Source organism: Mobula birostris, chromosome 5 (assembly GCF_030028105.1).
Source record: "Mobula birostris isolate sMobBir1 chromosome 5, sMobBir1.hap1, whole genome shotgun sequence".
Lineage (NCBI taxonomy): Eukaryota > Metazoa > Chordata > Chondrichthyes > Myliobatiformes > Myliobatidae > Mobula > Mobula birostris.
In genome coordinates, this window is record NC_092374.1 from 178,816,021 (window position 1) to 178,842,725 (window position 26,705).

Genomic DNA, 26,705 nt, shown 5'->3' on the forward strand with positions numbered 1-26,705 from the left:
ACAGAAGTGTATGAAATTATGCGAGGCAGAGATACAATAGACATACTGTAGACCTTTTGCCAAGACCTATATTGTTTTTGAACTTTATTAACGTTCAGTAACATGCTGACAAGGCTTGGAAGATAGTTCAGGATTAAGGTATAACAGCCCAGTCTTAATGAGTAATAAGATACAAATTTCCTCTATGTTCTGCACTGAATTAATTAGCTGCACCACTAATAAAGGGGAGAGGCTGTTCCGAAAGAAGGGTTTCTGATTCATAATTTTTACTCGGTTCTCTTCCCCTCTGATATATCACAAATAAATGAAGGGAATCCCAGCTATTTTCTCAACGCATTTTTGTCTTTTAAGAGTTGTCCCATGTACGTGGCTGCCCCAATTAACCAGTGGTCTAATTAACCAGGGAGGGAACATCGACTCAGACCTTGAGGCCTGCGTCGGGCATTTTCATGCCTTACAAGGTGCAGATCCCTCCCTCCCTCCCTAATTAACCAGAACCCACCGTATTTGCCGGACAGCAAATGGTAGGATGTGAAGTGCTTCCCTCTCCAGATGAGGGGCACTTCCCCTACTAACAGTGACATCTAAACAAATTCCACTCTAACCATGCAAACAAGAGGAATTCTGCAGATGCTGGAAATTCAAGCAACACACATCAAAGTTGCTGATGAAGGGTCTCGGCCTGAAACGTCGACTGTACATCTTCCTAAAGATGCTGCCTGATCTGCTGCGTTCACCAGCAACTTTGATGTGTGTTGCTCCACTCTGACAATACTGGATAATTCCAGCCACCTATGACAGTGGAAAATACTCTGCTTGAGTGCACTCACTGTTGAATAATAATGCACTCAGGTACCTCCTGTACCTAACAAAATGCCCAAATGCTCATGGACCCTTGCTGCCGCAGCCATCCCGGTTACTCTTCTGCACGCCACTGTTGTACCATGTATTTCTGCTGCCTTCCTGTCAGCATGAACCAGTATGGCCATCCTCCTCCTACCTCCCTCATTAGCTAGGCATTTTCACCCAGAGAACTGCCACTCACCGGACGTTCTTTATTGTTATTCACGGCATTCTCTGTAAACTCTAGAGACTGTTGTGCGTGAGAATCCCCAGAGATCAGCAGTTTCTGAGATTCTCGAGCCATCCAGTCTGGCATCAACAATCATTCCTCAAATAATCACAACAGAGTTGTCAAGCACGATTTCCCGTTATGGAAACCATGCTGACTTTGGCGTATTTTATCACGTGCTCCAAGTATCTCAAAGTCTCGTTCTCAATAATGGACTCTAACATCTTCCCAACTATTGAAGTAGTTACACCCCCACAAAGGTAGGCTATTTAGAACCAAATTCATGGAGTGGTGAACGTATGGAATTATCTGTCACAGTTAGCAAAGATGAGCAATGCTGAATATACTTAAGTCATAGAGAATCAGACTGATCTTTTTCACACTGACTTTCAACCAATTAAATTTGTGGATGATGTCACGTGTAGTGTACAGTGAAGAGGATTATCTAAAATTACAATAGATCCAGATCAATTCACACAGAGAGTGGTGGGAGCGTGGAATGCACTGCCAGCGAAGGTGATAGAGGCAGATTCAATAGGGTATTTTAAGATACTGTACTCTTAGATAGGTGCAGACTTGAGCAAGGTGCAGCGGTTTGGTAAGATAAAGTAAGGTAGGACGTACACAGTAAATGTTGATGCCTGGAGAGTAAAGAAGAAGGAAGACTCCAGGGGTACAGGTATGTTGTTATCTAAAAGTGGAGACATGGGTAGTCAGGTGTTATACTTTGCTCTATCAGTCAGGGTACAGAGTACAGGAGCTGCGGCGCCATGTTACAAATGAAGAAGTTATTGGTGAGACCTTACTTGGAGTACAGTGTGCATTTCTGGTTGCCTAGCCGGAAACGGTACAGTAAAGATTCACAAGGATGTTGCCAGGACTGGAGGGCTTGCGTTATAAGGAGATGCAGGATAGGCTAAGACGTTTTCCACTGTAGCGTAGGAGGCTGAGGGTTGAGCTTATATAACATCACCAAGTCGCATAAATGCAGCATAACGTCCTGTACCCAGTGTGTTGACTGATGAAGACCAGTATATCAAAATGTTATTCGACACTTTTATCTACCAGTGATGGCACTTTCAGAGAAATATGTACCTGCACACCTCAGTCCCTTTGTTCTACAACGCTACCATTTACTATAAAGGTTCTAACTTTGTTTAACTTCACTAAATGCAACATTTCGCACTCGTGCAACTCGAAATGCTTGGCCTCACATTGAAACTCACGGCCGCAATGGAAATGAATAAACAGTCCTGATGAAAGGTTTCGGTTCGAACGGCGACTGCTTATTCAATTCCATCGATGCTGCCTGAACCGCCAAGATTCTCCAGCGTTTTGTGTGTGTTGTCCGCAGTAGAACAAAAGCTGCTCATATCAGCGTTTGATTAGTTGGTGGTTGCGATTGCATAATAACCCAGTGCCGCTGATTGGTTAAAACACCTGCCAATCAGGTGACCCCCTTCCTACAGAAGGGTCCCACCGTTTATTTCCATAGTCGGTACCTGACCTGCCGAGTTCCTCCAGCATTTTGTGTGTATTGTTTTTGATTTCCAGCATCTTAAGTATTTCTGGTGTTTAAGATTCAGCTCTTTCCTGTGTCTGGAAACAAAGTGAGCGGGAAAGGGTTCAATGGGATTTTTCTGCTGCGTTTTTTTAAACAGTAAAATACCCAGCAATGTCCATAGGAGAATGGGGGAGGGGGCACAGGAAACGTGCCTCGTGTTCTGTGAAAGCATCCAGACTGCCTACTTTGAGATATGTGCTTAGCTCTCAAGCTGATACTGTAAATTAATTGAAAGCTGGGCTGAGTTTTGCGGGCTAACTTATAAAATTAAGATGCCACGTGATGACCCAAGAAATGCAGAGTCCCAGATAATTCTCAGTTTCTTCGCTGTGGTGAAAACCAATTTCTCGTGGGAAATATTGTTCTTTTGGAAGTCCATCCCTCTGGAAAGGATGCAAACAAGTCCCTGGAGGTTTACCCTGTGATTCCTTCTGGTGAAACGTTGAAGACAACTCCACATTCTGAGGCAAAAAAAAAACGACTGGAGGAACGCAGCGGGGTCGAGTAGCGCCCGGGGTGGGTGGGGGAGAAGTTGTCGGCGGGTCGGGTCGACCTCTTGCGTCAGGATGAAGAGGGGACAGGAATGATGGCGGTTACAAAGGGGAGAACGGTAAGGGAGAGAAAGAGACCAAGGAGATATATCGGGGAGGATTGAAGAATCAGAATTAAGTTTAATTAGCACCGCACGTGTCGTGAAATTTGTTTTGCGGTAGCAGAACACTGCAATACGTAACTATAATTTACAATAAGTATATATAAAAAAGATTAAATAAGTTGGGGATATTGGAGGGGAAAACACTGAGTAAATGCCCATGGGTTCGTTGGCCTTTCAGAAATCTGATGGCGGAGGGCAAGAAGCCATCCCGAAACGTTGAGTGCCTCTTCAGGCTCTTGTACCTCCTCCCTGATGGCAGCAATGAGAAGAGGGCATGGTCTAGTTGATGGGCGTCGTTAATAATAGATGCCGCCTTTTTGAGACATCGCCTTTTGCATTTATTAATATTTTTCAGGAATTTGTTACCAGGGCTTTTGTGTTTGGCGCCAGGACGTGTTGTATACCGCAATGAACTTTTCAGGATACATTTACCATGGTGATCGAGTGGGACACAAGTTTTCCTGAACACAACACGACGGTCCTGTGTGGACAGTGACACGAGGTAAGATGCAGGGTGAGACCTTGCCACTGCTGAGTACAGGGCGTCAGTCTCACGGCACACGGGGAAGCTGTTTGAAAGAGGCTGGTTTGGTCGCTATGTAACAGAAGACAGCGCTGGGTTGTGCAGAGTCTGAATTTCTAGCAGGTGCCGCCGGAAAAAGCAAAATTAATTGGGCAAAGCATTCACCGAAACCACGGATTTGATGCGGAAAGTTTCATGCATCGTTTGAAATCGGGTCGAAGGGCCTGTATTGTGCTGTAGATTTTCCATGTTTCTATGTTTGCAGGGCTCATGAATCCGCCTATGGGCTCTCTGGGTGGTGGAGTGTGCTTGTGTTGGTCGAATCGTCGGGAGTTGGTGATCTTTGGAAAAGGCAAAAACTGCTGCTATAGCAACTTGGCCACAGTGTGAAAGAAAATCTACATCCTGACATGCAATAACCCAGTCTGCAAGAAACCGTGGGAGAGAAAATATTGGAAGCTAGCGATTATGGTAATTAAGTTGCAGGTGAAGAAGTCAGATGTCCAAGTCCAGCAAGTTCCCGCCTGTACTGAAAAACAAATCGTTCACTTCCCCAGACAGATTCTGATTAACCCGCTCAGTTGTTCTTTGAATCTCAGGTGACGAGAGGGCGTACAGGAGTAAGATATGCCTCTGAGTGAGAATGGTACTGCAGCAACAACCTGGCACTCAAAGTCAGTAAGACGAAAGACGAAGGAACACATACCAATCCTCATAGAGGGATCAGAGGTGGAGAGAGTGAGCCGCTTCAAGTTCCTGGGTGTCAAGATCTCTGAGGACCTAACCTGGTTTCAACATATTGCTGTAGTCGTAAAGAAGGCAAGACAGCAGCTATACTTCATTAGGAGTTTGAAGAGATTTGGCACGTCAACAAATACGCTCAAAAACTTCTATAGTTGTACTGTGGAGAGCATTCTGACAGGCTGCATCACTGTCTGGTATGGAGGGGCTACTGCACGGGACCAAAAGAAGCTGCAGAAGGTTGTAAATCTAGTCAGCTCCATCTTGGGCACTAACCTACAAAGTACCCAGGGCATCTTTAGGGAGCGGTGTCTCAGAAAGGCAGCGTCCATTATTAAAGACCTTCAGCACCCAGGGCATGCCCTTTTCTCACTGTTACCATCAGGTCGGAGATACAGAAGCCTGAAGGCACACACTCAGCGATTCAGGAACAGCTTCTTCCCCTCTGCCACCCGATTCTTAAATGGACTTTGAAGCTTTGGACACTACCTCACTTTTTTTGTTTTTGCACTTTTTAATAATTTATTCAATATATGTAATTGATTTACTTGTTTTTAATTATGTTTTATTTTATTTATTATTTTTTTCTCTCTCTCTGCTAGATTATGTATTGCATTGAACTGCTGCTGCTAAGTTAACAAATTTCACGTCACATGCCGGTGATAATAAACTTGATTCTGATTCTGATTCATTTATCCAGCAGTTTGTTTTTCTCTCCAGATTTCAATCCTCATATGAAAGAGGGATTGAAGTGATGAAACCCTGGTTTGTGTTAAAGGGAGTGCGCAAGATATGCCAGCTAGTGGAGTGGTGTCACAGCAACAACCTGGCACTCAACGTCAGTAAGACAAAAGAGCTGATTGTAGACTTCAAGAAGGGTAAGATGAAGGGTAAGATACCAATCCTCATAGAAGGATCAGAAGTGGAGAAAGTGAGCAGTTTCAAGTTCCTGGGTGTCAAGATCTCTAAGGATCTAACCTGGTCCCGGCATATCGATGCAGCGACAAATAGGGCAAGACAGCGACTATACTTCATTAGGAGTTTGAAGAGATTTGGTATGTCAATAAAAACACTGAAAAACTTCTATAGATGTACCGTGGAGAGCATTCTGACAGGCTGCATCACTGTCTGGTATGGGGGGGAGGGGGCGCTACTGCACAGGACCAAAGGAAACTGCAGAGGGTAGAAGGCTCCATCTTGGGTACTAGCCTACAAAGTACCCAGGACATCTTCAGGGAGCGGTGTCTCAGAAAGGCAGCGTCCATTATTAAGGACCTCCAGCACCCAGGGCATGCCCTTTTCTCACTGTTACCATCAGGTAGGAGGTACAGAAGCCTAAAGGCACACACTCAACGATTCAGGAACAGCTTCTTCCCCTCTGCCATCTGATTCCTAAATGGTCATTGATCTCATGAACATTACCTCACGTTTTTAATATATATTATTTCTGTTTTTGAATGATTTTTAATCTATTCATTTACTGTAATTTATTATTTTTTTCTTCTATATTATGTATTGCATTGAACTGCTGCTGCTAAGTTAACGAATTTCACGACACATGCTGGTGATAATAAATCCGATTCTGTAACCGGGAATGAGGTGTGATGGAGAGAGGGTGGGGAAACTGGGCTCCAGTATGCTGGAGAGAAGGCGAGAACTGGGGTCCCCAGTATGTGAGAGGGAGTGTGGGAACTGGGAATGAATAGCCAATTCCTACTTTTTTTTCATAACCTTGTAGAATTATACAGCGCAGAACCAACTCTTCAATGCCCAGCGTAATTCCTATCTAATTAATCTTATTTGGCTGTGTTTGGCCGTAAACCTTTCTTATCCATGCACCTATCTTTTAAAAGTTGCACCTGTAACTGACTCTACCACTTTCACTGACAACTTGTTCCATATCCCCATCACTCTGTGGGGAAAATGCTCCTCAAGTCCTCTTAAGGTTTGTCCTCTTTCTTCTTAAACCTGCGTCTTCTAGTGTTAGACTTCACTATCCCTGGGGTAAAAAAAACTGTGACTATTCCCCCATCTATGTCCTTCATCATTTTATAAATCCCTATAAGGCCACCACTCGGCCTTCAGTTCCGGGGAAACCGTCTCCGCTTATCCAGTGTCTATAACTCAAGCCCTCCAGTACACCTAACCTTCTTGTTTATGCATGCTCTTTAACTTGAGGCCGTACTGTGCAGAACACTCTGAGGTCTAGCCAACATTTTGTACAATTCTAATCTGATTTCCCAGTTCTTGCACTCAATGCAGCAGCTGATGAAGTCCAGCTCGCCATCTACCTTTCTCACTGCCTGTGTCAGCGCCTCCTTAACCTCACCATGCCAGAACTCGTTGATTATCTGCTATTCGTGGTGGAGAGGAGTAAATGCTCAGTATCATTTAGGTTAAATGCATTTATTCAACGATTTACTTATCAAAGGATCAAATACAATGACACGCTTTTGAAAATTTGGGAAGCCTTAGAGAGCAGATTCGCCTGAGATGGAGCATTTCAATTATGAGGGGAGGCTGGGATTGTTTTTCTTGGGCTGGGGGAAGCTAATTTAGGAACTAATAGACAAAATTATGAGGATTAGATACAGGGAAACTTTGTTCCATGGCAGGCGTACCTAAAATTAGAAAGCATGGGTTTAGGGTGAGGCTGGAGGTTTAGAGGGAAACTAAAGACTTTCTTCTTTCAAAGGGTGGTTGGACTCTGGAGTGCACTGACTGAGAGGCTGGTGAAAGTTAAAGGTAAATTTATATCTATATCTATCCATATAAAACACAGTACACCCAAGAACCATAACAGAATCAATGAAAGACTGCATCCAAAAGGGTGGACAGTCAACCAATATGCAAAAGGCAATTAACTGTGCAAATATAATAGATATAGTATAATAAATAAACAATAATTATCAAGAACATGAGATGAAGAGTCCTAGAAAATGAGTCCATAGGTTCTGGGAACTGTTCAGTGATGGAGCAAGTGAAGTTGTACCCTTTGGTTGATGTACTTGATGGTTGAGGGGTAGTAACTGTTCCTAAACCTAGTAGTGTGAGCCTTGAGGTTCATGTACCTTCTTCCTGATGGCAGCAGCGAGAAGAGAGCATGATCAAGATGGTGGGGGTTCCAGGTGATGGACGCTGCTTTCCTACGACAGTGCTCTGTGTAAGTGTGCTCAATGGTGGGAAGGGCTTTACCTGTGATGGACTTGGTTGTATCCACTACTTTTTGTAGGACCTTCTGTTCAAGGCCATTGATGTTTCCATAACAGGCTATAATGCAACCAATCTATATACTCTCCATCACACATCAATAGACATTTGTCAAAGTATTAAATGCCATGCCGAATCTTTGCAATCTTCAAAGGAAGCAAACTTTCTTCATAATTGCACTTGTATACTGGGCCCAGTCTTCTGAAATGATAACACTGAGGAAGTTAAAGTTGCTGACCATCTCCATCTTTGATTCCCCAATCAGACTGGTTCATTGGCCTCCAGTTTCCTCCTCCTGAAGTCAATAATCAGCTCCATAGACTTGCTGGCATTGAGTGAAAGGTGGTTATTGTGGAACCACTCAGCCAGATTTTCAACCTCTCTCCTATATACTGATTCGTCACCACCTTTGATTTGGCCAGTGACAGTTGTGTCATCAGCAAACTTGAATATGGCATTGGAGCTGTGCTTAGCCTTGCCATCACTTGTATAAAACAAGTAGAGTAGGGGGCTGAGCTCACAGCCTTGTGGAGCCCCTGTGCTGATGGAGATTATGGAGGAGATGTTGTTGCCAATATGAACTGAGTGGCATCTGCAAGTGAACAAATCGAGGAAACAATTGCACAAGGAGGACTTGAGGTCAAGGTTTTGAAGCTTAGAGATTATTTTTGTTGGGATGATAGTATTGAATACTGAGCTGTAGTAGATAAAGAGCATCTGCAGTGTATGAGTCTTTTCTGTCCAGATGCTCTGGCATTGAGAAAAGAGCCAATGAAATGGCATATGTTGTGGACCTGTTGTGCCGCTAGGCAAGTTGGAGCAGATCAAGGTCACTTTTCAGGCAGGAATTGATGTTTCATCACCAACTTCTTCATTGTGGATGTAAGTGCTACTGGACAATGATAACTGAGGTAGGTTACCATGTTCTTCAGCACTAGCATGATTGAGGCCTGCTTGAAGCAGATGGGTACCTCATTGTTGAAGCAAGAGGTTGAAGATTTTGGTGAACACTCCAGCCGGTTGATCAGCACAAGTCTTTACTACTGACCAGGTACCCCATCCAGGCTGGCTGTTTTCTGTAGGTTCAGCCTCCTGAAGGATGCTCTCACATTGGCCTCAGAGACTGAAATCTACAGGGTTATCAGGGACAGAGACTCCTACAACCTGAATCATCAAGTTCAGAATGACCTAGTGCTGGTAAATGGGATTAGTAGAGACAGCAGGCTGTAAAAGCTGGAATCTGCAGTGGAAAACATTGCTGGAGGATTTCAGCATCTGTGGAGTGGTGATGGTAGGGGAACGGGAGGGGAAAAGCAGTTTTTTAGTATAGGCAGGAACTTGATTGGCTTGAACAACTATGACTGAGTTCTTAAACTGCTGTTTACTGACTGCAATCATGAGCTTCTGAGATCTTTACTAATCAGGCGATTAGTAAAATCAGCATTTGGCTTGTGGTATGGCTTGCATCTTGACATTAGAATAGTGCGGCTACCGTAAAGTCGAAACACTGCGGTACTTGGTGGGCTGAGTGCAGGGACTGTGTTTTAGATAGGATATCAGAGTAAAGCTCTATTCATCTGCACGCTAGAGAGTGGGGGGGGCCACAGCCCTGTGTGCTGGAGGGGGAGTTGGGGGGGGACACAGTCCTGTGTGCTCGAGGGGGAGTGGGGGGAGGCACAGCCCTGTGTGCTTGAGGGGGAGTTGGGGGGGGGGACACAGCCCTGTGTGCTTGAGGGGGAGTGGGGGGGGATACAGCCCCGGGTGCTCGAGGGGGAGTGGGGGGGGCACAGCCCTGTGTGCTCGAGGGGGAGTGGGGGGGGACAGTCCTGTGTGCTCGAGGGGGAGTGGGGGGGCACAGCCCTGTGTGCTCGATGGGGAGTGGGAGGGACAGCCCTGTGTGCTCGAGGGGGAGTGGGGGGGACAGCCCTGTGTGCTCGAGGGGGAGTGGGGGGGACAGCCCTGTGTGCTCGAGGGGGCGTCATTGGGAGGCAGTGGTAGATGACTAAAGGTTAGACAGAAAAAAAGAGGCAGATGGAGTGAAATCAGGGGAGTGGAGTTTGGAGAAAACTGCTGGAGGGAGATAAGTAAAGATACTACTCAACCTGCAGAGTTCCTCCAGCAGATTGTTTGTTGCCCCAGATTCTTGCATCTGTAGCTTCTTGTCTTTCTACCATCAGCACTGATCTGGTCCAGGTCTCATCTCCGCTTCTGTGCCAGATCCTCAATTCACTATGTCTGTATTCACTAGAGGACTGTGTCCATTCCGGGTTTGTATTCATTAGAAGTCTGAATTTACTATATGTCTGTACTGTCGTGAAGACTGCGTTCACTAGAGGTCTGTGGCATAAATTTCCCTCTCTTTCGAAACTGTTTACCCATGTCAATGTTGTAATGTTTGTAATATCCTGTATCCTGTTTGCAGTATGCTGCTAAAGTGAGTAATTTTCATGGCATTTCTACCCTGGTATGCAGGCGTATGACAATAAACCAACCTCCCCTTTGTTACCCTCTTCCTCCGGTGATCCAGCCTCCATAAATCCCCGGGATGGAGAATTCACCATCCACTGTGAGAAGCGTTAATTATGTTCCCAGATTTCAGACTCCCACTAGGGGAACCATCTCAATATCTACCCTCTCATGCACTCATCATTATACATGTTTCAAAAATATCACCCCTCATTCTTCATTTGGAATGTAATGATTCAAAAATGTGCGCAATTTTCTGGTCTTTGTTTGGAGACTCTTACTTGTTTTAGAGGACACTTCTTAAAAGTCATAGCTTGGAAACTGGATCCGTCCCGAGCACCAAGCACCCATGAATACTTAGCTGCAGATACCCCACTGCTGCCCCAAAACCACCAATGTTCCGGGCCCCTGCAGCCGGGACGTCCACCCAGCAATGCAGCAAGTCCGTTCAGTCCGCCGGCGCCGCGGGGGTCCGATGGGTGATTGACAGCTCGGGCGCAGGAAGAACTAGATTGGCTGTTTGACCTGCCAATCAGATAAGAACCGCCCATTTACAGCGGCCGCGGCCTCCTTTCGTTGCAGAGCGAGCAGCCGAAATGAGCGGAGCGGAGACGGTGAGGCTGAGATGGGGGATGGTTGGACGCATAGACCGGAGCGGTGTGGGGATATGGACGGGGCCACTACTGTTGCTGTTATGGGAAAGGGTCGGAACTGTAAGATATACCGGGGAGAATGAATGTGATATATAGTAACGATGCATTTTCTTTATTTGCAAACTGGTAGATTGAGGGAGGTTGTTGAATAGTCAGGAGCAGGCGTGATCTGTTATCTGTTGACACTTCAGAGCACCTTAGGGTGGTGAATACACCTCGATCAAGCCATCTCTCATCCTCCTCCCCAAAGAGAAAATCAACTTTAAACACGAGGAAATCTGCAGATGCTGGAAATTCAAGCAACGCACGCAAACTGCTGGTGGAACGCAGCAGGCCAGGCAGCATCCACAGGAAAATCAACCCAGCTTGCTCAACCTTTCCTCATTAAGGCGGGCTCTCTAACCCAGGCAGCATCCTGGAAAATCTCCTCTGCTCCCTCTTTAAAGCTTCACATCCTTGCTGTAACGAGGGGACCAGAATTGAACACAATATTCCAAATGAGGTCTAACCAAAGTTTAGTTATAGAGCTGCAACATTACTTCGTGACCCCTGACTAATGAAGAACAATACCTCATACACATTCTTAACCACCCTCACAACTCTGAGGGATCTATAGATGTTGTTCCAAGATCCCACTGTTACTCCACACTGCTGAGAATACAGGCATTAATCTTGTACTCCTTTCTTCACTTTCATCTTCCAAAGTGTATCACTTCACACTTGCCCAGATTGAACTCCATCTGCCACTTCTCAGCCCAGCTCTCTATCTTTTCTGTGTCCCATTGTATCCTATGACAAGCTTCTACACTATCCATAACACCACCAAACTTCAGTTGGAGAATGAAATATGAGTAATGTAAATGGACGGCTAATAGTTGTCATGGAATTGATGGGCTGAAGGACCTGTTTCCTTGCTGCTGTTTGCCGTCCGGTATAGGGGCAATATTTTCAATGATTTTCTGATATACTTGTGAAATGTTTTGAAGTGAATGTGGGCTGACGTGTGTGTGTGTGTGTGTGTGTGTGTGTGTGTGTGTGTGTGTGTGTGTGTGTTTTAACTCTTTACAAGGTTGCAGAGTTAACACATTGTGTTCATCATAGCCCGAAGACAGTGAATGACATGCGCCAAAGATCAGTAACTGCAAACTTATGCCCAGGTCACCATGGTCCCACTGACTTGGAGAAGTTGTCAATTAGACATTATTACCTTCCCCAACCTAGGGCTGGTCTTTAACTCCTGGTCACAAGCATGAAGACAAATGGTGGACATACCTTGGACATGAAACTGCTGATCTCCCATATGAGATAGACAGATATAGGAAGAATGTCAGGAATCTGAAAAAGGGTGTAGAAGAGATGGGTATGGATCTTACTGGGAGTGGAGGGCTTGAGTTATAAGGAAAGGTTGGGATTGTTTTCCCAGGAGTGTACAGGGCTGAGGGTGTGCTTACAGAGGTCCATAAAATAATGAGGAACGTAGACAAAGTGAATGGCCACGGTCTGTTTTCCTATTGTGAGGGAATCTGAAATGAGAGGTGGAGAAAGATTTTGAAAGGGTCTGAGGGGACACCTTTTCACACAGATTGATGTGGATATATGGAGCAAACTGCCAGAGGAAGCTGTAGAGGTAGCAACAGTTACTATGTTCAATAGATAGGCACATGGATAGAAAATATGTAGAAGGACATGGGACTAGCAGCTTGGTTGGAATGGATGAGTTGGGCTAGAGGGTAATTTCCATAGCTCTGAGACACTAAAATTGTTAGCTGTCTGTGTTCAGGCATTGGGTGTTGAATGGAAGATTTTCAAGCTGCTGTTCATTAGCTTTTCTCATGGAGGTGGAGCGTGCTTTGCTGGGTAGGTGATGGACACAGGTCATGGGAGCATCAAAGGAAGCCCCAAATTTCAAGTCCACAAGCAAACAGATCCAAGTAACATATTTGCCTTTCTTTGTGAGGTTCAGTTGCATCCAGAATGGAAGCTGCAGCACATGGCTGGCATAGTGGCAGAGCACTGGAGACACTTCCTCACCGCACCGGAGACCCAAGTTCGATTCTAACCTCAGGTGTTGCCTATATGGAGTTTGCACATTTTCTGTATGACTGTGTGAGCTCGTAGGTTATAATTGTCCCATGAGTAGGTGAGTTAATATGGGGAGAATAAAATGAATTAGAGTAAATAGCCAGCGCAGGCTTGGGGGGCAAAAGGCAATTTCCATGTTGTGGAGACAATACCGCAGATGCTGGAATCTGGAGAATGACCAATCTGCTGGAAGAATACAGTAGATCAAGCAGCATTTGCGAGAGGAAAGGATTGAGTTCTTATGCAGGGTTTTGACCTGAAAGCTCAACATTTCCTTTCTTTCTACAGATGCTACTTGACCCACTGAGTTCTTCCAGCAGATTGAGCTATTTCCTTGTTACATCTCTCTGACTTAATCACAGTTGTGGAGGTTTCAGCTTGAAACTGCAATACTGCGAATTTGTAAAGTCCTATTTGTATATTTAAGACAGGGCTTTATAGATCTCTGACCAGTTTTATGATCGAAGGATTGTATTTCCCAACTTGCAGGCAGGCTGGAGTGAAGTGCATCACACTGGTTTACACTGCAGGTGCCCTTGTAAGCAGCCTGTTTTTTTTCCTCCCACAGTAGCAAATCACTTTTCAACACCAGTGGCTGGAATATCAGAGTTCAATTCCTACTGCTGTCCGAAATAAATTTGTACCTTGTCCCTGTGACTGCATCTCTTCAGTTTCCTTTCACATTCCCAAAGGCATATTGGTTAGGGTTAATAAGTTGTGAGCATGCTCTGTTAGCACTGGAGGCAATGGTGATGCTTGCAGGCTGCCCCTGGTATATTTTCAAGCTATGATGGTAGTTGACACAAATGATGCATTTCATTGTATGTTTTGATGTGTACATGACAAACAAAGCTAATCTAATAATTCAAATCATTGTAGCTGTTGCTCTGAAGATAATTAATTCACTGTTGACTTGGGCAGATGAATTGAGAGCACACTGAATATTGAGAGAGTTCTGGTCACCATGCTGTAGAAAAGATGCCATTCAGCTGAAAAGAGTGGAGTTATATGAATTGGGTTATTTCCCCTGGAACATAGAGGCTGACAATATCATCATGGGCATAGTCTTTTTCTCAAGGTAGGGGAATCTAAAACCAGAGGGCACAGGTTAAAGGTGAGAGGAGGCGAATTTAATGGGGGCCTGCGAGGCAACTCTTTCATGCAAATGTTGGTGGCTACAAATGGGCCAACTGCAGGCAAATGGGAGTAGCTCAGTTGGGCCAAAGGGCCTTTTTCCATGTTGTCTAACTCTCCATGGAGAGACTATTAAGTACATATTTGGCACATTTAGTAAGTACTTGGGTGATTTTACAGGTTAGTTCTGGAGTGCAGAACTAATAGTTAAATGCTTTGGAAATTAAACTTTGTGGAAGGTGCCTTTTGGTGAGTGTAATTAATGTGACTGTAATAGTTATGACAATATTAAGTCTTTCTTGAACAATTAGTTAAGTTTTTGCTTGGGTGATGTGATCGGTATGAGATGAAGGAATACACATACAGTTTGGAAAATGATTCCAGGTGATGGAGTTGAATAAGATACAATTATGTAAATCATCCAAGAATCATTCAACATTGCAAAGCAGGTTAATAAAACATCAGTGTCAGGTCACATAGTTAATTTCTCATGGAGAGGGTGCTGTACATGGTTAATCCACAATTAAGAATACTGTTATGTTGTTGTTACCATGTTCTAAACACTCAAGAAGTCAGAACACTCAAGACTACAGATGCTGGAATCTGGTGCAATAAACAACCTGCTGGAGGAACTTAGCAGATCAAGCAGCTCTTGGGCTGTATTCCCTGGACTTCAGGCAAATGAGAGGGGATCTCATAGCAACATTCCAAATGTTAAAATGCCTGAACAGATTAGATATGGCAAAGTTATTTCCCATGGTAGGGGATTCTTGGACAAGAGGGCACAACTTCAAGATTGAAGGACGTCCAATTCGAACAGAGATGCAGAGAAAGTACTTTAGTCAGCAGGTGGTAAATCTGTGGAATTTGTTGCCACAAGAGGCTTTGGAGTCCAAGTCATTGAGTGCATTTAAAGCAGAGATAGAGGAGAGATGGAGGAGGAAGAACTGTTGACATCTTAAGTCAAAAAACTGCCTCAGGACTGGGAGTAGTGGTGGCATTATAGGGGGGGAGGTGGGACAAAGGACAAAGCTCAGAGGTGATTGGAGGAGTGGGTTGGATGATGGACAGTTCGAGCTATGTTTTGGAGGAGGAGTGAAGTTGGAAGATGGAGGCAAGTGGATGCTAGATGGAGGCAGACACAAAAAGAGGCCGATGCAGCCATGAGTGGCAAGAGGCAGGTGAAGATGGAAACAGAGCAGCAGGAACACTAAAGACTACCGGATAAATAAGGAAGGCAACAACGGGAACCACTGGGAGAGCCGAAAGGTGGATGGAACCAGAACTAGAACCATGTGGGAGGGTGGGGAGAGCCAGTGGGTGAAATGTATGGGTAATAGGTGCATCAAACTGGGAGGGAATGAAGATGGTTGGTAAGGGTGGCAAAGGAAACACAAATAGTGGGGCTGGAGGAGGTTTGGAATGAGGGAGAGCGAAGCACTGGGAATACCGAAGAAAGGATTACCAGAGATAGGAAAACTCAACATTTGTGCTGTTGGCTTGTTGGCTATTCAAGTGGAAAGTGAGGGAGCACCAGTTGAAAAGTGAGGGGACTGATCTGAGCATTCTCTGAACTGTTATATTAGGCCTGCTGCTCTCTCCACAGAGTGCTTCCTGAATTGCAGAGTGTTTTCCAGCATTTGCTGCTTTTATTTCAGATTACCAGCATGTGGCAATTTTTTTTATTACTTTCACCTTCTCTGTCTAATTGTAATCTCTATATTGTGTACAAAGAGTAAGGTTCGCATGGATGTGAGATTGTAACTTGACAGAAGATTTTAAACACCAGGGACCTTCAGCAAAGGAGAACATGTGTGAGTGACTGAATCAAAATAGAGTTGTACCGTAAAGATCCAAGCCCTTCTGCTCATCTTGTCCACAGTGACCATCAAATATCCAACTCTACTGTTCTCATTTACCTGCATTTAATCTTTAAAAATGGTAATGAATGGAATGTATTCACTTGTCTCAAAACCTTCTCACTAGAAATCAGAAATATAAGTAACTAATATAATCTCAGGTAGGAGTAAGGAAAAATGTTCACTCCTGATGTCTGGGCAGAGGATGGAAATCCCTGGTATAAGCAGATGTGAGGCAGCTTTTGGGACCACTGTGTGAGTCTATGTCACCCATCAAACAAGTAGAAAACAAGCTGCAGGAAGAAGTTTACCACGGTTATCTTGACTGTGCATCTTCCCACCCGAAGGAGTTAGCACATTCTGCCTGTGACCGCGTGGGTTTCCTCCCACAGTCCAAGAATGTACCGGATTGTAGGTTAATTGATCATTGTAAATTGTCCTGTGATTAGGCTAGGATTAAGTTTGGAGATTGCTGGGTGGCATGACTCGAAAGGCGTATTCTGCACTGTATCTCAATAAATAAATAAATAAAATGAATGATAGAAAGATTGATAGATATATATATAAATAAATAAACAAACAAAGTGCTATTCCCTTTTCTCAGTTCATTCATCCCCATCCTGTTCCCAGGATGTGGCTTTGCTTTCCAGGTTATCAGAGATGTTGTCCTCCTTCAAAGAATGGGGTTTCCCTTCCTCCACTATTGATGCTGCCCTCACCTGCAATTCCCCCTGTTTCCTGAACATCCGTTGTCACCCCATCTTCCCACTGCCTTAACAGTGATAGTTTCTCCTGCCTTTACCTACTACCCACCTGTGAGCCTCCGCATCCAGCACACATCTTTACCCCTCCCCCTCCCCTGCACACTTTCTCCACTTTCTGCAGGGATCCCTTGTCCATTTGTTCCTCCCCGCTAATCTCCGTCCCGACACTTATCCCTGCTAGCGGCCAAAGTGCTACACCTGCCCATTCACCTCCTCCCTCACCTCCATTCAGGACCCCAAACAGTCTTTCCAGGTGAGGCGACACTTCCAGGTGGGTCGTCTACATTGGTGAGACCTGCCGTAAACTGGGGGACAGCTTCGTTCAGCACCTCTGCTCCATCCACCGAAGGCAGGACTTCCCAGAGGCCAAACACCTGAATTCGGATACCCATTCCTGTTCTGACCTGCTGGTCCACGGCCTCTTCTTGTGGCAATATGCGGCCACCCTCAGGAGAAGCAATACTTATATTTCAACTGCAATAAATATTTATTTCTTCTTCTGGTAAAAATATTTTTCTCTCTCCCTACCGTCTCTTCTGTTTCCCACTCTGGCCTCTTACCTCTTCTCAAATGCTTATTACCTCCCCCTAGGTCCTCTCCTCCTTCCCTTTCTCCTATGGTCCACTCTCCTCTCCTATCAGATTCCTTCCTCTTCTGCACTTTACCTTTCCAACGCACCTGGCTTGACCTATCAACTTCTAGCTATCCTCCTTCCCCTCCCCCCTACCTTTTTATTCTAGTGTTTTCCCACTTCCTTTACAGTCCTGAAGAAGGGTCTCAGCCCAAAACATCGACTGTACATTCATTTCCATGGATACTGCCTGCTGGTGTCTGAAAGGAGGATGCTGTCCAAGTTGCATGCCATCTTGGTCAATGTCTCCCATCCACTACATAATATACTGGGTGGGCACAGGAGTACATTCAGCCAGAGACTCAATCCACCGAGATGCAGCACTGAGCGTCATAGGAAGTCATTCCTGCCTGTGGCCATCAAACTTTACAACTCCTCCCTTGGAGGGTCAGACATCCTGAGCCAATAGGCTGGTCCTGGACTTTATTTCCTGGCGTAATTTACATATTACTATTTACCTATTTATGGATTTATTACTGTTTAATTATTTATGGTGCAACTGTAACGGAAACCAATTTCCCCCGGCATCAATAAAGCATGACTATGACTGACCTGCTGAGTTTCTCCAGCATTTTGTCAGTGTTGCAGGAAGAACTCACTGAATCAGGCAACGTCTGTAGAGGGAGGTAGTCCAGATAGTTTTGACCTAAAACATCAACTATCTGTCCATTTCCCTCCACAGACACCGCCTAACCTTCTGAGTTCTCCCAGTTGCTTCTTTGTTGTTCACATTCAAGCACCTGCAGTCTCTAGTGCAAGGACTCGAGGGCCTGAGTTGTAGGGAACATTGGGCAGGCCAGGACTTTAACCCTTGATGTATAAGAGATTGAGGGGTGACCTTAGAGAGATGTATAAAATCACGAGGAGAACACACACAATCTTCTTTCCGAAGAAAGTAATAAAAAAAAACTAGCAGGCATAGGTTTAAAGAGAGGTGAGCAATTTTAAAGGGATCTGCAAGGTAACAGAGGGTGGTGTGTTTATGGAATAAGTTGTATGAGAAAGTGTTTGAGGCAGGTAAAATAAACTATTAAAAAGACACCTGAATGGTTACAGAGATAGGAATGGTTTAACAGAGAACGGGGAAAGCAGAAGAGTACAGCATAGGAACAGGCCTTACAGCCCAAAGTGTCTGCGTAAAACAAGATACCAAATTAAACTAATTCTCTTCTGATTCCAACAGATCCATATTTCTCTACTCCTGGATATTCTTGTTTTTATCTAACAGTTTTTTAAATGCTGTTATTGGAATTGAATTCACCACCACAACCTCTAGCAGCTTGTTCTAAGAACCTACCATGCTCTGTATGAAAAATATGTCCTTTAAAGTTTCGCACTTTAAATCCATGTCTTCTACAACTTAAGATTTCTTCTCTGAGGAAGTGATTCCTACCATCAACCTATCGTAGTTTTATAAACTATGAGGTCTCCCAGCCTCTGCTGCTCCAGAAAATACAACCCAAGTTTACCAAAGTTCAAAGTAAATTTATTATCAAAGTACATGCTGTATATGTCACCCTATACAACCCTGAGATTCTATTTCTTGTAGGCATACTCAACAAATCTGTAGAACCATAACAGAATCAATGAAGTATCTATGGAAATGAATCAACAGTCGATGTTTTGGGCTGAGACCCTTCTTCAGGACTGAGAAGGAAGGGGGAAAACACCAGAATGAAAAGATGGGGGGGGGGAGGAGGATAGCTAGAAGGTGATGGGTTAAGCCATGTGTGTTAGAAAGGTAAAGTGCAGGAGAGGAAGGAATCTGATTGAGGGGAGTGGACCATCGGAGAAAGGGAAGGAGGAGGGGACCCAGGGGGAGATGATAGGCAGATGAGAAAGGGCATTCAACCTATGTGCAAAAGACAACAAACTGTACAAATAAAAAAGGATAGAGCTAATAATATTTATTAATTAAACTATATCGAGAACATAACATGGAGAGTCCATTGGTTGGGAACATTTCAATGATAGAGCGAGTAAAGTTATCCCCTTTGAAGGGAAGAAACTCTTCCTGAACCTGGTGGTGTGAGTCCTGAGGCTCCTGACCTCCTTCCTGATGGCAGCAGCAAAAAGAGATCATGTCCTGGGTGATGGGAGTCCCCGATGATGGATGCTGGTTTCCTGCATCAGTGTTTCATGTAGATGTGCTCAGCGGTGGGGAAGGCTTTACCCATAATGAGCTGGGCCATATCCACTACCATCTGTAGGATTTTCCATCCAGCCTCTCCATATAACTCATCGCTCTAATCCAGGCAGTACCTGGTGAACATCTGCTGCACCCTTCCCAAAGCCCTACCTTCTTCCTGTAGTGGAGTGACTAGAATTGCCCTTAGAGGAAGAATGTGGAGCCTTTGAGCCATTTAGAGGAATATAAGCCAAACACAAGCAAATGGCAACAAAAGAGACTGCAGATGTTGTAATTTAGAACAACAAACAAAACACTGGTGGAACTCAGTGGGTCAGACAGCATCTGTGGAGGGGAATGGACTGTAAAAGTTTCAGGTTCAGATCCCTCAACTGGTCTGGAAGAGAAGGGGAAGCAATCAGTATTGAAAGGCAGAGGGAAGGGGTGGAGCAAGAGTTGGCAGGTGACGGGTGAATCCAGGTGAGGGGAGGGAAGTGACAGGCAAATGGGAAAAGCAGAAGTAGAATGGCATTAACAACGTGGAGTCAATGGGTGGAAGTGATGATGAGGTGAAGGTTTGGAACCTGACAGGAGAGGGAAGTGGAGCATGAAATAAAGGGAGGGGATCCAGTCGGAGGAGTGTGTGGGTGATAGGCAGATGGAGAGGGTGAGGAAAGGAAAGAGATCGAGCGATGGAGGGGAGCATGTCAGGAGGAGAGAGGAAAGCGACAGAGCCCTGCAGAAAGATCTTGGCACAAATTGTCGACTGCACGTTTTTTCCATACATGCTGTCTGGCTGGCTGAGTTTCTCCAGCATTTTGTATGCATTGAAGGGACAGAGGGGGACCAATTAAGGAAACATCTGCGCCTTTTGTGTCTCAATGCCTACGCGCTGAGGTGACATCTGAGGTTCTCTTTGGAGATGCGACTATCTTAGATGAGTTTCTAGTTCAACATGAGCTAAGCACATCAGAGCACTCTGATCCATACCGTATTGCAATGCATGATTTTTTTTTGTTGTTTTGTTTACAGACTGCATTGGGGGATGGAGAGTCACTGGGAATGGACTGCACTTGACGAACGCCAGGGCTCCCAGCGAGGACGCCCCTCGGTTTCCCAGAGCAATTGCCCAGTGGCTGCGATGTCACGCCATTTCCTGACGGGGAAGAAGCCATACAAGTGTGAGCTGTGCAGCTGGACCTTTGCCCAGCCCTCCGACCTGGGTGCCCACCTGCGGATGCACACGGGTGAGAGGCCGTTCCGGTGTGAAGTGTGCGGCAAGAGCTTCAGCCATTCCTCCAGCCTGGTGAAGCACCGTCATGTCCACACTGGCGAGCGGCTCTTCCAGTGCAAGGTGTGTGAGCAGGCGTTCGCGCAGGCCACCGCCCTCCTGCAGCACTGGCGCCTGCACACGGGCGAGAAGCCCTTCCAATGCAAGACGTGCCGCAGCACCTTCACCAAGCAGTCGCAACTGGTGCTGCACCGGCGCAGTCACGCCGGCGGCCGGGGCTTCAGGTGCAAGGTGTGTGGCAAGGCATTCATGACGCCAGCCCGGCTGGCTGAGCACAAGTGCGTCCCCAAGGACGGGCGGCTTTTCCGCTGCGAGACGTGCGGCAAGGACTTCTGCAGCGCTGCCTACCTGGTGGTGCACCAGCGCCTCCATACCGGCGAGAGGCCCTTCCGCTGCGAGGTCTGCAGCAAAGCCTTCGGCAGCCTCTCCTACCTACGCATCCACCGACGCAGCCACGCCCAGGTAAAGCCCTTCCACTGCGACGTCTGCGGCAAGGTGTTCTGCAACGTCTCCTACCTCCGCATCCACCAGCGCAGCCACACGGGCGAGAGGCCCTTCCGCTGTGAGACCTGTGACCGGGACTTCTGCAGTGCATCCTACTTGGTGATCCACCGGCGCATCCACACAGGGGAGAGGCCGTTCCACTGCGAGGCCTGTGATAAGGCCTTCCTCAGCTCGTCCTACTTCCTCAAGCACCAGTGCGTCCCGACGGGGGACAAGCCCCTGAAGTGTGAGTTCTGCAACAGGGGCTTCACGCAGCTGGCACACCTCCTCAAGCACCAGCGCACCCACACTGGCGACAGGCGCTTCCAGTGCGACTTCTGCCAGCACTGCTTCACCTATTCCTCCTCCCTGGAGATACACAGGCACACCCACTCCGCAGAGAAACCTCCCATCCTCCCTTCAAGCAAGCCAAAGAGTACCTGAGGGCAGCGATTATGGAAAAAGCCTGGCCCAAAGAGTCAAATCAACACCACTTTCCAGAGGGTATTGGAAATGCTCCTTGAGAAGGGAAGACTTGTAGATCTCCAGAGGAGGAGGAGGAAAAGAGTTAGTTGATTAACTCAAAAGAGCGGACACAGGGAAGGTTGAATGCTGAAAAGCTTCTGGATGGGTACCTGCCAAACTGTACTGATAACGCTCTGTCATAATACACTGGTAGGCCCACACTCAAAGATGGTTGTGGGAAGAATTGTCAGCATTGGAAGTATTGGCGTCACCTGTCACCTTAATCGTGTATATTCTTGGAGGAATGAGGGTAAAACTGGGGGTAAATCTAGAATACGTACCATAAGCAGGTCAAAAATCTCCGCAGGGGTATGTTCCCCCCATTTACCTCACTTTAATAAGGATGTTGTATTCCAGGAACTCCACATCCTAACTGATGGAAGATTTTCCCTTCAAAATTTCCACTTTTAAAAGCTGGTCCAAAAGCAAAATAGTACAGCTGCTGCAAATCTGAAGTTAAAGCGGAGACATGGAACAAGTCTGACGGTATCCACTGGATGGAGATACAGGGTTAACACATCTGGCTTTCATCAAAGTCGATATCTTGCTTTACATTTATTTGGTCAGTGAAATTGTAGCTACTGTATCAGTCCAGCCATTTGAATGACACCATTATGGTGTACATATATTCTCAGTGGGAACTGATTGCTGATTGGAGAATTAACAAACTTTTTGCTGGAAGGGCTGTTTTTGGGGTCTTTGATGGCACACCCAGTTTTCCTTCCGTTGTGGCAAATACAAATATGTTGCTGTTGTTGGACAGGATCTTCGGTCTCTGGAAGTTTTCTGCACTGAGACACATGTGATCAGACATGCATGAGATTAGCAAGTGAAGGTGTAAGAGGAGCACAACCCTTCCCATAATTTTTAGAAACCAAATGAATGGAGTGTTTGGGCACAGCACACGCCCAGCCCACAACACCAGGGAAGAGGGCTCATCACTGTTCAACTCCGTTGTCGAGGGAGATGCAAAAGAGAAGAGTTCAGTACTAAACACAGGTGTACATACTCTATCAGAAGAACATATATCAAGAAACTTGAGTTTACCTCAGAATGTATTTTGCCCAGCTAATGTTCAATGTAGTGTAATGTTTTCTAGGAGTCTAAAACATGTATTGTTGCCACCTGGGAGATGTGCCCTGTGAATTTTGCATTGTTTTGGTTTTAGAAATTGCTCTAAATATTAGTGTTGGTAATATTGCATGCTGTTTCCCTGCTTACGTTTGCATACATTTATACTGTGCAGTAAATTTGATACTTGGCTTTATCCAGACTCTTTGGCTTGTAAAAGTTTCTTTTCCCACCTTTTCACAATGGAGGCATACACAAGCTGCTGCTGTGAAGTAGCTGGTGGTTCCCCACCGCGTTCCCAGGATGGGCACTAAATGCCGAACCTTTCAGTGATACCCATAATCCAAAAGGAAAGGTAAGCAGGTTACTCCCCACAGGGCAGCACAGTGGCTCAGCTTGTAGAGCTGAGTTCAGTCCCAACTTCCGGCACCATCTACGCACCTTCTCCCTGTGACCCCGAGTGTTTCCGCTGGCTGCTTCGATTTCCTTCCACGTCCCAAAGACATGCAGACTGATGAGTTGGTTGGCCACTGTAAATTTCCCCCAGAGTGTGGGTCAGTGGTAGGACTTGGGGGTGGGGATCGATGGGAAAGTAGGGATAATATAAGAATGGGATTAGTTTAGCAACTGTGTGGTGGAGGAAATTAGAAGGTCAGGCAGTATCTGTGAATGGAAATGAATAGTTGATGCTTTGGGCCTCGACCACTCATGGGGTCTCGAAAGGAAGGGGGCAGAAGACAGAGAGAGAGGGCGGGAGAAGTGGGGGGGGGAGTACGAGCTGGCAAGTGATAGGTGAGTCCACGTGAGAGGGGGAAGGTGGATAGGTGGGGCTGGGTGGATGAAAGACGATGCTATGAGAATTTCAGATGATGGACAAAGAGATAAAGGGCAGAAGATGAAGCAGTCGAATAGGAGAGAACAGTGCACTGAGAATAAAGGGAAGGATGGGCAATGGAAGGACAAGGGGTGAAATGCAACTAGAATTGGAAAATTGGTTCAAACAGATGGGACTGCTTATGGTGGATGCTGCCTAACATGCTAAGTTCCTCTAGAATTTCAAGTGTGTTGCTCAAGATTTCCAGGATCTACAGTACCTCCTGTGTCTCTGGGATTAGTGTGACTAGGTGTTCAGTGATTGGCATGGATTTAAAGGTCCTCTTTCTGTCCTGTATCGCTGTCTGTACAATGGTATAGGTGCAGACTACAGCGCAACTGTACGCTTTTTCTGAGTTTCTTTCCTTCCCTTTGCAATGATCCTGCACACCTTATTTGCCCTCTTCTTACACAATCCCTGGGGATGGAGGGTAACCTGATTCCACTACGGTTCTGTGGGATCTGCAGATAGTGATGTGGAACACATGGACTCTTCCACTGATAAGATAAGATAAAGCTTTATTTATCCCAGAGGAAATTATTGTTGCAAGGTTGCTCAGTCAGAAATATATACTTGGAAATATATTGAGGTATGAAAAAATACAAAATGTGCATTAAAACGTAAATAGTGTAAAATACATGTAGCCCCCCCCCCCCCCGGCAAGTCTCAGGGTCACTAAACTCACTGTCGTCTGGGGAAACAGCCCCCAGACTGGGTACTTAAGTTTGTGTGGATGCTGTGTGATGTACCCCACCCCGCCAAATAACAGACAATACACCAGATACGATTAAATAAATTACAGTTTATAGATATTACTGGAACTATATAATTAATAGAGATAAAATATAAAGGAAAATAAAAGGCGCCAATTTAGCAAAGTTCAATCTCTTTATGCACAAACAGTTGGAGCTCTAGTAACGACCCTGTCTTCGCCATTCAATCCCCTCTGACCACCTCGACCTGCCGCCTGGGACCAACCACGGTGGTGGACCAGACGCTCCACACGAGTCTGTCTCCGTCTCCTCTCCTCGCCGAAAACCCTGGACCTTGGACTCCTGCTTGGGATCTGACCCCGTTAGCCGGCTCACAGCACCTTGTCCATCCTCTCTCTCTCTCTCTCTCTCGCGCCTTCTGCCCAAAAACCCGCGCATCACAATAACTTGCAGACACACTGGAAAGAATAACATCTATCCCAATTGGTTCGTTTACTCTATTATCAATAATATAACCCAAACAAGCTGCTAGCGAGAGAACTTTCTCAGCTTTTAACATAACAAAGAATTCATTTTAATTAGCCTACACAGTAACATAAAAGAATAAACCCCTTACATACAGATGTGCAATGAAGCCGTATACTTATATACTTAAGGAGAAGGAGATGTGGTGTCTTATAGCCACAGGGAGAAAGGATCTCCTCTGGCATTCAGTGGTGCACCTTGGTGGACTGATGCCGGTAGTCATCGGAAGGGGGATTCAGGGATTTGGGAAGTAGTCCATCTGCTTCAGGGTTTGTCTTTATTTTCTTACACATTGGGGCAATCTGTACAGTCCTGATGAAGAGTCTCACCCCAAAATATTGACTATTCATTTCCTTCCATAGGTGCTCTCTTGACATGCTGGGTTGACCCAGCCAGCACTTGGTGTGTGTGTTGCTGTACATATCGAATGTCAGCCCCTTCTTTCCTTATGCTTCGGTGAGCAAGTTGATAATGGCTTCGAGCTTGGCTTTGTCTGCATAAGTGCAGCTTAAGTATTGCAGGTCAGCCAACCAACTTGCTATAGTGTAATCACTACAGTTTGAACGGATTTCCATTGCTTCTGAAGCCTGGCTCTATTCCAGTGTGAAAGCTGGATGAGGTGAGGAAAATTGGGAAGAGTGTAGGTGCTTGTTTGACACTGTTCCTGTGCTTACTGTGAACACGGCGCAGCATATCACACAAACCAATCTTCTGTCCTTGGACTCACTTTACACCGCACGCTGTTGGAGCAGTGCTGTCAGGATAATCAAGGACATGGCCCACCCAGCAAATACACTTTTCATCCCTCTTCCCTCCAGGAGGAGGCTCAGGAGCTTGAAGACTCGTACGGCCAGATTTGGGAACTGCTTCTTTTCAACTGTGATAAGACTGCTGAACGGATCTGGGCCATACCCTCCAAATATCCGGACCTGCCTCTCATTTTTTTTTTGCACTACCTTACTTTCGGTTTTTTTATTTTCTATTTATGATTTATAATTTAAATTTTTAATATTTACTATCAATTTGTAATCCAGGGAGCAGCAACTGCAGAATCAAATATCGCTGTGATGATTGTATGTTCTAATATCAATTGTTTGGCGACAATAAAGTATAAAGGATATGAAGTATAAAGTACATTCTATTCTATCTGCAATAAAGTTGTCACTGTGGTTTGTATATGGCCCAAGTGCGGAGTGAGAGACACTGAAGCAGGTTGGTGGTTCACAGAATTTAATGCGAACAGTGTTAAAGGGAAAGGAAAACAATAAACGCTAGGCCAAACAGGGCCATTAACTAAAACTCTCAAATGGAAAATGAAGCCTAACTGCGACTGAAAAGAACAACTAAGAATAGAACAAGTATCGCTAGTCCTCAGAGTCAGTTGACTGGACAGTTTAATTTTCAGGCAAGTCATAATGCAAGCAAGGCACAGTTGCTGTGTCCAAGTCTCAACAAATACTGTGACAGAATGAATGGAGTTAAATACTATCACAATGAAATGATAATTAGTTTACAAATGCATATTCATGAGCGCAATTGCCAAATATACTGCGCTGCCGAATCCGTGGTTGTGACAAAATTCCCCTCATCCATTTACCTTTCTCATTACTTACAGAATCTGTAACTGCCTTTCTCAAAATGAGCAGACTTTCTTTTTCATAGTCATAATCATACTTTATTGATCCCTGGGGAAATTGGTTTTCATTACAGTTGCACCATAAATAATAAATAGTAATAGTAA

The 26,705-nt window shown here is 45.4% G+C and overlaps 1 protein-coding gene across 7 annotated transcripts; it reads left to right on the forward strand.

Moving 5' to 3' along the window:
• Positions 1–2,576: 2,576 nt before the first annotated feature.
• On the forward strand, positions 2,577–23,561 carry LOC140198077 (uncharacterized). 7 transcript variants are annotated; one of them, XR_011886097.1, is made up of 3 exons: positions 2,577–3,246; positions 3,647–3,793; positions 5,276–5,501. XR_011886097.1 is itself a non-coding variant. In XM_072258951.1 (3 exons), exon 3 carries the CDS (start codon positions 20,528–20,530, stop codon positions 21,698–21,700), a length of 1,173 nt encoding a protein of 390 aa, XP_072115052.1. In that variant the 5' UTR covers positions 2,577–3,246; positions 3,647–3,793; positions 20,515–20,527; the 3' UTR covers positions 21,701–23,561. The 7 variants fall into 7 exon arrangements, 3 of the variants coding, with proteins under 3 accessions (XP_072115052.1, XP_072115054.1, XP_072115053.1); XR_011886095.1 differs by lacking the exon at positions 5,276–5,501 and adding an exon at positions 4,414–5,211 and having other exon boundaries at positions 3,647–4,285; XR_011886096.1 differs by lacking the exon at positions 5,276–5,501 and adding an exon at positions 4,414–5,210.
• The last annotated feature ends 3,144 nt before the right edge of the window (positions 23,562–26,705 follow it).